We start from the raw sequence: 13,138 nt of genomic DNA, 5'->3' as shown, positions 1-13,138 counted from the left end.
AGCCTTCCATCTTCTGACAATAGCTCCGCCTCCACCGTCCGGCAGGGGGACCCGCCAATTCGCATTGGTGCTTGTAAAAGCAATGGCCCACTTCTGGCCTCACTTTCCCATCGGCTCCGTTTTGTCCAGGCCGGTGGATCTCAAACCCGAGCAAACCCTAGAATCACCTGCGGGTCTTGTCAAAACACGGATGACGGGGCCGCCCCCAACGTGTCTGAGTCAGCAGGTCTGCCGCAGGGCCCAGGAATCTGCATTCCCAACGAGGTGCTGATGCCCGTGCCGATGGTCCGTGGACCACACTCTGAGAGCCACTGGGTCTAGGTTTTGCTGCAGTAACAACAAGCCCTGACATCAGTGTTGGCTGAAAGCAACGTGTTTCTCGCTCATGCTGTAAGCTCACGGAGGGTTGGCCAGGGACTCCCTCCGGGAACCCACTCACTGGGGAAGCAGCCACTCTGGGAACGTGGCTGGTGACACGCAAGAGGGAACCAGTATGTCAGACCACTTGCTACTTCCGCTCAGGGTCATCGGCCAGGACGAGCCAGGGGACCTGCCACCTCCGCAGGGCGAGAGTGAGGCCTGCGCACTGTCGAGGTCGGGATGCCCCAGGATTGTGGAAACTCCCCCAGGAAGCCTGGAGGGCTGGTGCCTGACCGCAACCCAAGGGCACCCCAAGGCACAGCTCTGTCTCCGGACGCCCACTGCCACTTCCTCCGAGGAAGAGCTCCCTTGGCGCGTGGCTCGGGCAGTGGCTTCCTTCCACTTTCTGTGACCTTGGCCAGGATTTTGAGAGTTTCTCCTGTCCTGAGACTGGGGTCAAACACTGGTTGAATGCAGGGGAAGGCCCTGGTCACACTCAAGAAGACAGCCGATCACATCTCTTTACGGTGGAAACATTAATCTTGATTTATTGAAAAAGGGTTACAGTTATTCCTCTGTTACACAGGTTTAAAATATTTTAAAACACCCTTTCCTGGGCATTACAGTTAAAACGTATGAACACGTCTACTGGATTTTTAGGAAATGTACAATGTGTCACTCAACATTCTAGTTTTGAAGGGCCTGACGTCCTAGAACCTTTACCACAGGTTTCCTTTGAACCGTTTTCTTTTTCTTTTCGCCAACATGTGGACCAATTATGTAGATGAGGGGGAAGAAATAAAATGACGCCAAAAGAATTTCTGCAAATATAAGAAGTGATTTTATTGCAATATACCATAGCTAAGTGGTCTGGGGAAAACGGGACACATTTTGACTTCAGTACAAATTACGACAGCTTTGAAGGGTCCCATGGAGGAAAAGATCGACAGAATCAAAGGAGAACTCGGGCAGGATGAGAAATCAAAGTGGAATCACATGACCTAGACAAACCCACAGGGCGCCCTACGGCGATGCTCCGACATGGCTTTTCTTTTGACGAGATGAAGGAGAGGGTCCCTGGCACATGCTGGCATCCTGGGTTCGGAAGAATCTCGAAGCCAGGCTTTTCTTTGGCGACAGCAAGACTCAGTTTCCAGAGGAATCCAGGAAATCCTCGTGGGTGGTGTGTTGTTATTCTTGGGTTGCTCCGCAGTGGTTTCCTGAGCCGGAACCACGGTCCAATGAGGCGGGGTGGGCGGAGAAGAGCACCAGAGCTGGGACCTGTCACAGCTCCCCCCGAGGAGGCTGCACAGGCCCCTGGGGCCTGTCTTGCTTCTCCCATTGTGGAAGGAAAGGGCATTGCACACGGGCAGCTTTTCACAGTAAAGGGATCGCCCCTTCCTCGCTGGCCCTGCCAGCCCTCACCCTCGCTCAGGGAGGACCGGTATCAGATGAAGCCCGGCCGGCCCCGCACCCAGCGCGTTTGCAGATGGAAAAATCCACATCGCTTTCGTGGGGAAAAGGCACCGCTGGCAACCCCGGAGGGACTCCCAGAGTTCATTGCACATCTGTCTGTCTGCTGGGGCTGCAGCAAAGGCGGCCCAGCTGAGACCACACGCTGCTGCTTCTATTCAGTTCTTGCAACAAATGCAGAGATTAGCACCACAAACATTCGGCAACAGAATACAATCCGCCATCGTTACACCGTGGACCATGCAGAAAGCGACCATGTGTTGTGTGTGTGTGTGTGTGTGTGTGTGTGTGTGTGTGTGTTTTCAGATCACAGACGCACAGCCTAAGTTTGGTACCCAGCCCGGGGCGGCTTCACTGCCGTCTGGGAGGAGAACGGGGCCGTGGGAGGGAAGGTGACCCGCATTTACCTTAATGTGCTTGGCAAAAACCCGGATGGTGGAGGCAATAGCCGGGATGGAGAAAGACGGGAGAACGAGGCATGGCAGCTACCCCCAGTGTCGCCTTCAAGGAGATCTTAACAGATAGCACCACGAAAGAGAAGTGGAAAAATGAGCACCAAGTTTCATTTAATTATCATCTACAGAAAATGTGGTTTCCCTGCCCTGGACATCCTCCCATCAGGCTCTGCAGGAAGAAACATGGAAAAAGGAAGCAATCAAAATTAACTCAAGCCTGCGTTTCCATCTAAGCGCATGTGGAGAAGGCGAAGTATAAAATCCTTTTTTCTTTTTCTCCCTGTTAAAAAATAAAACCCAGAGCTAATCAAAGGCTTGTCTGAAAGGGGGACCGGCACCTGCTTTTTAAATGGTGGGGTGAATTCTTGCTGCCCTTGGCAAACTTCTCATTTCTCACACGTCCTTGAGCGGGCAGGGGTGTGGACCGCATCCCACAATGGACACCCCGCCTGTTTTTTCAATTCTCCCAGTGGGACCCAAGCGGGGTTTACAGGCATGATTGAAAGTCAGGGACACTGTACATTTACGACAATACAATACAAATATTTACTTAAAACTCACAAAAACAAAAGCACCTTTAATCCATCGGAAAGGCACACGCAGGATGACATTTGGCCTGTGAATGGATCTTGTTAAAAACAGAGGCTCTGGAGGGTGAGGTGACCTTTACAAGGCTTGCCTCGGAACAATTTTCGAAGGTCGGGGGAAGTACACATCTTCAAGTTGAATTTTTTCCAAAGAACAAAACATGATCTCCAAATACTGCAGCCACACCCGGGCCCCTGTGGACCCTCAGTGAACGAGATCCACGGGCTCGGGGGCGAGACGCGTGGGCCCCGTCCCCTTCCCTGGGGAGTGTGGTGTAGACGGAACGGAGCTGGAGGAAGCAGCAGCTGCGGGGCATCTAGGTCATGTGATTCGTCTCCGGGGCCGGGACTCCGGCTCTTTCCCTTTGCTCTCTCTGGGTGTGGAGTGGGCCCGGCGTGGTGGGGAGGGACGAGGGGCCTTCACCGTCCAGGACACCCACGGGCGGTGCGCTGAGGTCACGAGGTTGCTCTTGGGGCCAGGCTCGCGCGGCTCCTAGCCCAGGAAGCAAGCCGGCCCCACTTCAAATCCGAATTTCTGTGATGCTTCACCGAAGTCGTTGAACATGATGTCCACAATGGGTACTTGCTCCACCTTGGGGGTGTCGATTTCCAGAACGGTCTTCTGATACCCTTTCTTCGTCTGGGGAAGGGGAGGGAGGGGGATGCGGGTCAGCGGGGGCTCCGAGATGAACCAGCCATCCACGCCCGCCACGGCTCCGAAAACCCACCCACAGCAGGCAGCGCACCCCAAGACGTCCGCCTCACCCCCCCGTCGGGGAGGGGCACAGGAGCGCGCGTGAGGAGGCCGTGCAAGGGTCCCCTCCCCACCAGGTGGCACATCCACACCAGGGACTCCTTGTCCGAAGATGAAGAAGTCTGAGAATCCCAAGACCGCGACAGCTGATCGCAGGCCCTCCCTGGGGCCGTCAGCGGGCTGGACCACGCTCGGAAGTGAGAGGGATCTGCGTTCACAAGTTCGAGGACAGGGAACCTCACCCGCCCTCAGAGGAGTACCGGGTAAACTGAGGCATGGAGGGACCGGGCGAGCTTGGGGGAGGAGCATCTGCTGGGATGAATCAGGCCCTCCCTTGTTCCGACCACCTGTTCCATCCCTGTGAGCGTCTGAGTTCACGCTCAGCACCGCCCTGGGGGACGTGAGCCCCACGTTTCCGATTAGCAGAGTGAGCCCCAGGAAAGGGACAGAACTGCTCCAGGAGTGGTGTCACCCCTCTCCCGCCCTCCACATCTCCCAGAACACAGGGGGTGAAGGTGCAGGTCCACCCTGGTCAGACAGCACCTACGCCCAACCCTGAGCATCAGGACATTTGTCAGGGATGCACTGACCCCGTCCCCCATCAATCCCCCCAAGACGAGGGTCCCGGATCCTCGCAGACATGGTCCGCCCACCTGTCTGGGACCTTGCACTGGACCAGGCACATCCTTAGCTGGATCTGGCCCCGGGGAGGCCCTCCCTCCTGTCTTTTCCCCAGCAAGGCACGTCCAGCTGAGGGAGAAGGCAGTGCCTCCCGGGGCCTTGTTCCCCTCCCGTGGGACAGCGTGGGTCCATCCCTCTGGGGGAGGCCGTGACCATCACCTGGTGTGACCACATAAAGCCCCTGGAGCCCTGCATGACCCTGGAGAGGCGCTCAGTAAGTCCAGCTGCTATGAGGCGGCCTTCACTCTCTGGGCGGCAGCTTCCACGACGGCCCCAGCCCCCATATCCCCCACGGATCCCTCCCCAGGGGGGAGCCCACTTGGTGAGGAACAGCCCCTCACAAGGGCACCTTCATGTGACAGCAGCTCAGCAACCCCGCGGCACCATTAGGGACAGACTGTGTGTGGCCCCCAGATCCGGGGGGGGGGGGGAGGCTTAGCTTACGGTGACCGAGTTGGGAGGCGGAGCCATTGGGACCCAATTAGGTCAGAGTGGAGCCTCGTGAATGGGATTCGTGCCCCTTTAAGAAACAGCCGGAAAGCTAGCTCTTAACCCCACGTGAAGGCGGCTGTCTGTAACCCCGGGGGAGGGCCCTCACCAGAGCCCTTCAGCCGGCGCCCAGCTCAGACATGCTGCCTCCAGAACCGTGAGAAACAACTGCTTGTTCTCAATAAGTCCCTGGTCTGCTGTGATTTGTGACGGCAGCTCAAGCAGACCGGGAGAGATGCTGGGCCACAGCCATCCAGCTAAGCTGCCCCCAGAGTCCTGGCCCTCGGAAACTGAGTCAAATGACAAATATTTGTTGCTTTAGGTGCTACCTTTGGGAGGTAATTTGTTACAAGCCATGGATAACTAATATGCTCTCTGCGGCTCATTTTTCTCCACTGGAGCTCCAGGAGGTGGAGAGGATGGAAGGGAGCCTCATGGGGGCAGGGCTCCTGGCCAGGCCTCCACGAAGGCACCGAGCCTGGGAGAGACCTGCTCTGTGAGCTTCTAGACGTCGCCTCCTGAAGGGCCTCCCTGACCCCGCGAACTTGTCCTCCCCACAGCCCTGCCTTAAGGAGAGCGCTCACTCCTACCCGCAGCAGGCCAGGCTGGAAGTACTTTAAAGCCAGGACTCGCGCTTACGAGCCAACGTGCGCCCCCTCGGGAGCTCGTTAGCACTGCCGGCTCTGGTCCCTCCCAGAGATGGGATTCAGGAGGCCTAGGGTGGATGCAGCGTCTGCCTGGTTTAGACGCATCGCGGGCAATTCTGACACACGTGGGTCACGGCCATCCCCTGAGCGACACTGCCTGAAGGACCTGCTCCGGTGGCCAGGAGCTCAAGGGCACAGATGCTACGAGCTTCCGACACAGGGTCCCCAGAGAGGATGCCCAGCCACGCCCCTGCAGGATGGAGCCCTGGGAGGAAGCTGAGCCCTCGCCCTCCCTCGGCCAGTCCAGCGAGGAGGGGCCAGAGTCCACCCTGCCTGCCCCAGCTCTCCCCGCTCACTGGTCCGACAACCACCCAGCAGGGACTCAAGCGAGACGTCTGGGCTGGCCTCCCCTGGGCCGCTGCTGTCACGGGGAGCTGTGCGGCCTCGGCCACAGGCGGCCTGAGCCTCGTGCACCAGTGAGCTGGGCAGCCCAGCCCTCTCCTTCCCCACAGGGAGTGGGGCAAACAGCCCTTGGCAGGGCCAGCGCCCGTCTCTTCTGCCCACGAGGGACGGCGGCACGTGCTGTTGGCAGGGTGATTTCTCTCGGATTGATGGGGCCCCAGAGCTCCGATGATCAGAGCGCTTAGAGGGGGCATCTGTAAGCTGTAAGCCGCCGTGTGCACACTGCTCCATTACCCCGTTGTTCCTGAGGCATAAATAACCATTATGGGCTGGCAATGGCCCCCAGGGGTGCGCAGAGCTGCACAAACAAGGGGATTTATGTGGCGTGGCTCCTTGGGCCTCCTGCCCGGTCATCTGTGCTCCTCCACAGGGCTGGCCCTGCTCAGTGGCCCACCCATCAGGCTACAGGGCCGCACCGTGCCAGCGTCCGAATCCCAGTGTCTTTGGCCCTTATTTTTTTAAATAGATTTATTTATTTATTTTTGGCTGCTTTGGGTCTTCGTCGCTGCACGCGGGCTCTCTCTAGTTGCAGCGAGCGGGGGCTATTCTTCATTGCGGTGCACGGGCTTCTCATTGAGGTGGCTTCTCTTGTTGCGGAGCACGGGCTGTAGGCGCGTGGGCTTCAGTAGTTGTGGCACGCGGGCTCAGTAGTTGTGGCATGCGGGCTCTAGAGCACAGGCTCAGTAGTTGTGGCACACAGGCTTAGTTGCTCCGCGGCATGTGGGATCTTCCCGGACCAGGGCTCAAACCCGTGTCCTCTGTATTGGCAGGCGGATTCTTAACGACTGCGCCACCAGGGAAGCCCTGGCCCTTATCACCATGTGAATCAAGCAGGCCCCCCCCCCGCCCCGGGGGAGGCAGCTAGCACGCATTCCTTCAGGCCTCCTGCAGGATTACCTGGGAGGGATGTGACTTTTCAAACTGTGGCTGAACTTCTGGTGGGCAGCGGAGTTGGGTGGGGTGAACAAAGCGCTGACCGTTCCAGGCCGTCCTTCAGAAGCGCCACTATGCCCCCCCTCCATGCTCTGCTGGGCCCAACCCTCCCTGGAATGCCCTCCCCTGCCTGAAGGAACATGGGCCCATGTCCTCCATCATCAGGATTATTCTGTTTAGGTCATGACCTCTCCACCTCCTCAAAGGCAGCATCTTTTCCAGAAGTAAAAATGTCAAGGGCCAAATCTAGATATTCCCATGATGCTAAGTCTTGCCTCTGCATTGGCGATGCCCAGAGGACCACTACAGAGCTCAGAAATGACTGCCAGGATTCCTGGCGTCGGGGCAGAAAATTGGATCGGTGTTGCTGATTTTCTCAAGGAGAAGTTCACGGTCGGGAGTCCCGTGGATCTCAGCTGCGGAGCTCCTGGGCAGCAGGGCTGACTTCTTTGGGTGGAGGCGAAGGAGACTGGTCCTTCCAGCCTTCTGAGCGATCCCCAAATCTTTGACTGTCCTTCCTTCAGAATGGCAATTTTGTTCCCTGGGGCGCATGTGGCCATGTCTGGAGGAACTTCTGGTTGTCACAGCTGAGCGGGTAGAGGATCCAGCTGGTCAAGTCCAGGAATTCTACTCAACATCCTACAGTGCACAGGACCCTTCTACTCCCCTGCCACACCCACACACAGCAAAGAATCATCTGGCCCCAAAGGCTGAGAAACTCTGGTCTAGAACCAGCTTTTCTCTGCATGCCTTAAGGGAGCAGAACAGGAATGACAGGTGGAAATAATGGGCAAATGGGTTCCGGCTCATTTCTCAGAAGAGCTTCCTAACACTGAGACTTCAGAACCGTGGCCTGGGCTGACTCAGGAGGTAGTGAGCTCCCCGTTGATGGAGGCATTCAAGGTGCAGCTATGCCAGGAAGGGACTGCGGTGGGAAGGATGCTGGAGTGGGAATTAGGAGACTCAGCTCTGCCATACCCTGAGGGTCTCGGCAGGTCACTCACAAAATAAAGCAAAGACCCTGATGAGCGGTTCTCACCCAGGAGTGGGGAGTGCTCCTCGTGCCCTGGGTGCACGGATGCTGGTGATGTCCTGAAAGGCCCAAGCAATGGGCAGCTGCCCCAGATGCTGACAGCACACCCACGTCATCAGGAGACGTTGGGCCAGAGGGAGGACTTTGGATTGTAGGATTAAGGAAGGTCCGAGCCTGCCCTGTACTGGGAGCCTGCAGAGCCGGGAGGTCAAGTTCTGAGTTCGACAGCAGTACTGGAAACTTCTGGGCAGGGAGCTTCAAGAGGAAGAGGCATGGGGGCACTTGAATCTTCCCAGGAAGCTCTCAAGAGTGCAGGAGGCTTCTGAACTGCATTAGGGGGCCAGGGGCATCTGCCTTTTCACCCCAGTCGGTTCTTCACAAGATACATTTTCCCAGCATCCCTTCCAGGGAATGGTCTCTCTTCCAGAAAACCAGTCTGCACCCTTTACCAGACGACACGTATGGGGTCACCCAGAGTGTCTCCCTTTCTGCCGTGGAAGCCAAGGAGCTCCAAGCCCCGTCCCAGGCTCTGCCTCTGCTCTACGAGAGTCCCTGTTTCTCCTCACGTCTCCACCTTGACTGCCTTGTGCCTGTGAGCCCGCGTTGCCTAAAACAATCACAGGGACAGGGATTCTTCTGGGGCTCGTGGCAGCTGAGCACGGCTCTGAGATCGTTTTAGGCACGTGCCCCCGGAACGGCCCTGTGACGTGGTGCTATCATTACTACCGTTTGTAGAAGACAGACATGAGGGAGGATTTTATTTAGTGCCTCACGACCTTCTGGGAGCAGCTTGGGGTTTGCGTCGGGAACGTGAACAAATGCTGGATGGCTGAGGCTTCCGGATGCTTCTGGATCCCTTTCCACAGGGAACTGCATCCCTATCTGACCTTAAATAGGGACCAGTTCTGCGCATTCCATGGGCAGGTCTGAAGGACTGACCGTCACCAGTTCCAGGGGCCAGGGCAGCGTGGAGGGGAGGCCCAGCATCCCGGGGAGGCCGCCCTTCCGGGCACCCTGGCCGCATGCCTGCCCTGCACTCACCTCTAGCCCCAAGGAATCCCTGGGGGGTTATAACTGGATCCTTTTGTAAGGAGAAGGACTGGAGCTCCCCACAGCTGAAGGGTCCATCCCAGTCGCAGCAGGGCAGACGTGAACTTGGATCCACCTGAGTCCTGCCCTCAGCGGCTACTAGCGACCCAGTGGGTCAGCGCTGCCCTCCCACTTTCCTGCCTTGCAGGGCCATCCAGACACTCTGGCTTGGCCAAGTAGCCAGACCACCTCAGCAGGCCTTAGGGAGAACCCTCAGATCCCACACACACGCCCCGAAAGCGCAGGACAGGAATGCCCAGCGGGGAAGATGGACGCACAGGCAGGAGCACTGGCTGCTCACAAGCACGCAGAGACAGCTCAGTGCCCGGGACACCTGTGACCAGCTCTGATACATGTCCTGGCCACTCTGTACAGCAAGGGTGTTGGAGCCAAGTGGTGAAACCTTCTGGAACCAGGAAGAACCAGAAGGGACTGCACATGGTTCCCTCAATGTGGAAATCCACGGGAAGGGCCCTGACCGGAACTGGGGCCTGGGAATTAGCGAAGAGCTTTCCCGACCTCGAGACCAGAGGCTCAGTGCCTTCCAGAGGAGGGTGTCCACAGGCGCCGGCACCGCGAAACTGGCCCTGGACACTAAGTGGGGTGGATCCCCCACTAGCCCTGTCCCCCAAGGGAGCCAGGCTGGGTGGGGGGCCTCGGGCAGGGTCTCTGGGGAGCAGGTGGTGAGAGGCCGGGGGTCTGATGTCAGATGTGACACTAAGACCTGCAGAGGCGGTGCTTCCTGCTGACACCCCCACCTCTAGCCCTGGAAAGGCCACAGGACGGACATGTCTGAGGGTTTCACCAGGACTGGGCCCCGTGCACGGCCCAGGACAGGAGGACGCAGCTCAGACCCGGGCTGCCCAGGGCAGACGCAGCCCTGGGAGGCACAGTCGAGGGGCTGACCCTGGCAAGCGCAGGGGCCGGGGGCCGAAGAGTGAAGCAACCCCAGGCCTGACTGGCTTCTCGGGCCTGAGCAGAACGTCCTTCCCAGAGGGTGGCACAGGGTCCAGGGAGGTGACCCAGCGAGGGCTGGGGGTGTCACAAGGGCTGACACTGTCACCGCCCTCTGAGTCTGCAGGACACCTCCCAGCACGGCCACACTCCCAGGAGCAAACTCAGACTCAGCTCCGGACATTCCCCAAAAACTGGAGGCGTCTCAACTTCCGAATTGGACCAAGAACGCTCCATGTCACAGCAGGCACGGGATCAGGGACTCCGGTCGGCCTTTGCCATCAGGTCTCAGCATGGCCTTCCCGACCCCAGCTCCGCGGGAAGGGCCCCACCGCTGGCCTAGGGATTCCACGTCTGCCAGCCACGGTCAGCGGCGCTGTGCCTGGGCCCTCGCTGCGCACAGGGCCCGGCACACGGTAGGTGCCCAGGAAGTTCGTGGTGACCGAATGAACTGCGTGAGGCACTGATGGACGCCGTCCCCCATCCCCACCCCCAGGCAGGGCTGAGGGCGACACTCACAGCGCAGCCGTCCACCAGGGCGCGAATGTAGGGGCTGTTATCGTAGGACATCTCCTCATCGTTGGAGCCCAGGAAGCGCATGGCCTTGTCGTAGCTGCCCGTGGCGGCGTCCTGCCAGGCGACCGACTGGTAGCAGTTATAGGTGATGTTTTGGTGGGCGGAGGCGCTGAGCAGCCGCAGGAAGGTCATCTGGACCACGCCCACGGGGTTGCCTTCAGTGTCCACATAGGAGAGCTGCAGGGGCACAAGAAGGGGCGCTCAGAAGGGAGGGGACACAGGCTGCACAGAGCCCCTCGTCCACACGGCCGGAGCTTCCAGAGCTTCAGCCACTCGCTGTCTCCTCTGGAGCGTGGGCCACGCCAAGAGCCCCACCTGGAAACCTGCTGCAAGCCCGGGCCCCGGGCCCCGGGCCCCAGGCCAGCATGCACTGGGCTCTCTGGGGGGTTCCCTGGAACACTGTGAACCATGCCTCATTCCTTTCAGGGACCTAGATAACCCGCCCACTCTACTTTACCTGCTTGGTCCCTACTCAGCCTCCAGGGTTCAGCTCATGTGTCTCTGCCTCCAGGAAGCCTGCCAGGGTTAGGTGCCCTCACCCACCTTGGCCCGGTTCAGTGTCCGCCCTTCCTACTGGCTGTCAGGCCCTCCACACCAGCACTGGACGCCTGTGTCAGAGGCACCTGGGGCCTGGTCTGCAGCCCTCCCTGGACCGTGAGTACCCTGAGGGCATGAGCTTGGCATGTACATCCCTGTCACTGTGCCCCGATGCCGGAGAAAAAATGGTGCTCGTTAGATTATGCGAATACATGGAAACCACTGGCTGACCTCTGTGACGTACAAGGACCTGGCTGGGGCCATGAGAATTGGAGACAGGAAGGGCAGGTGGCTTCGGGGAGGAAGGGGCCTGAGGCATGGGGTCTTGGCCAGCAGACAGGAAGGCTGGCCTGTGAGAGGGTCACAGGACATACGGCCAAGAGCCAGAAGCCTGGAGGGACCAGGCACCATCGTGGAGGCACAGGGGAGAGGCCCTTCTTGCCCCTGCCCGGGCATGGAATCCAGTGGAAAGCAGAGTGGGCCGTGCCGTGGCCTGGGGTGGTCAGCCCACACTGAGCGGGCAGCCCGGGGCGCTCCGGCGGCAGGAGCCTCGCTGAAAGCCCCGCTCTCTGCCAGCAAACCCAGGGCAGCACCGGGAGACAGTGTCGGTTCTCCAGTGGCTTCTCAGCATCGCAGGTCGGATGCACGCGGGGCTGAGAGCTCAGCCGGGCGCGGGCCAGTGCCAGGCGTCCCGAGAGACAGATCAGTTCCTGCGTCTTCTAAACTGCAGCTTTCTGAGCTGCTGGACACAGCAGGGGCGGGGACAGTCCTTAGCCCCTGGGACGAGGCGGGTCTCTCCTCTCCCTGAAGGCCCTCAGCGTGAGAGGCCAGGCTCTCCTCACACACCCAGGAGAGCAGGCTTGGCCCATCACGTCTCCCCGTCAGACGATGCACAGACGGACGTCAGGATCTGAGACCCGCGTTTCTCCTCCCTGCTCTGTCTCGGACCCTAGCCCCCAGCCTACCCTAAGAGAGCCGTCCTGAACACACGAGGGAGAATTTAAGCCGATATTGTGCACGTATGTATAGAGATGTCTATATAGTTAGAGCTGAAGGCGGTGAGCCAGGCCTGGGATCCTGCCCTTGCCGCCGGAGCCGGGGGTAGCGCAGAGCTGCTGGCCAGCTCCCCACACAGCCACCAGACACCGACTTCCAGCCGGACCTTGAGGAGGGAGAGTGAATACCAACCGCAGTCTGGGCCATTGGCTGTTCCTCCTGGACGGAAGGCGACTGACTGTAGGAAGGACGCATGCGCAGAGAGAGGTGGGCAGTGCTGGACGCAGAAGGACCTGAAGCCCCCAGTGCCGGGCAGGTGGAGGACGACAGGCACGGCCAAGCCCCGCCCCACGATGGAGTCCCAGAGCCCCGTCATGAGCCCCCGCCCTCCCGGGGGGAAGCAGCTCTGCAGTATCATCTTCACGTGGGGCGCCCAGGGCAGCCGGCCCAGAAAAGCACCTCTTTCTTCAGGGAGGGACCTGTATTTACGCCCTGTCCACTCTGATGGTCACAGGCCGCTAGAAATGATGCCGCAGGAGAATGCCAAAGACGAGGTGATGTTTCCCCTAGACTGTCCCTTCACCTCCATCCTTGGTCAACTGTCTGCGAAACAGGACCCAAGCAGCAGACAGGCTCTGGGCTGGCGGCTGAAGTGGGTGTTCTCTACCTGCTTCCACAGAGCAACGGGGTGGGTGTGCGGGGTCCTGTCTGGAGAAGGCCACCAGCACGGCTGCAAAGGACCACGGCCCCGGCTCCTCCTGACCGCCCCCCCCCCCCCCACCTCTATCCACCCAGCTCAAGGGCCCCGGGCACTGCCTCCCTGAGTGGGCGTCCACTTCAGGTCCTTCTGCCTGCCAGTGGCTCCTTCCCGAGGACAGCACCGAGGAGGTGAAGGACAGGAGAAACAGCAGGAGAAAAAGGGGGGGAGGGTGCTGGAGGTCCCCACACAGAGACGAGAGGAAGTCCCCAGACATGGCAAGGTGAGCGCAAACCTTCAGTGTCTGGAAAGAGCCGCAGTGACTGGGAATCAAGGATACGGGCCGTGAGATATTAATTGAGCACGGAGTACCTCCGGGCCTGGGAACAGGGGGTCCCCAAGTGCAGTGGGCAGA

General features: G+C 59.4%; 1 protein-coding gene across 1 annotated transcript in view; it reads right to left on the bottom strand.

The window, feature by feature from the left end:
* Nucleotides 1–1,178: 1,178 nt before the first annotated feature.
* Nucleotides 1,179–13,138, bottom strand: part of COL5A1 (collagen type V alpha 1 chain) — a 163,621-nt gene continuing 151,661 nt past the window's right edge. The window contains 2 exon segments of the mRNA XM_032634394.1: nucleotides 1,179–3,515; nucleotides 10,437–10,670. Coding sequence (XP_032490285.1) covers nucleotides 3,369–3,515; nucleotides 10,437–10,670 — 381 coding nt within the window. The 3' untranslated portion in view covers nucleotides 1,179–3,368.

This window comes from Phocoena sinus, chromosome 6 (genome assembly GCF_008692025.1).
Source record: "Phocoena sinus isolate mPhoSin1 chromosome 6, mPhoSin1.pri, whole genome shotgun sequence".
Classification (NCBI taxonomy): domain Eukaryota; kingdom Metazoa; phylum Chordata; class Mammalia; order Artiodactyla; family Phocoenidae; genus Phocoena; species Phocoena sinus.
This window is presented reverse-complemented; position numbering and strand designations above follow the sequence as displayed.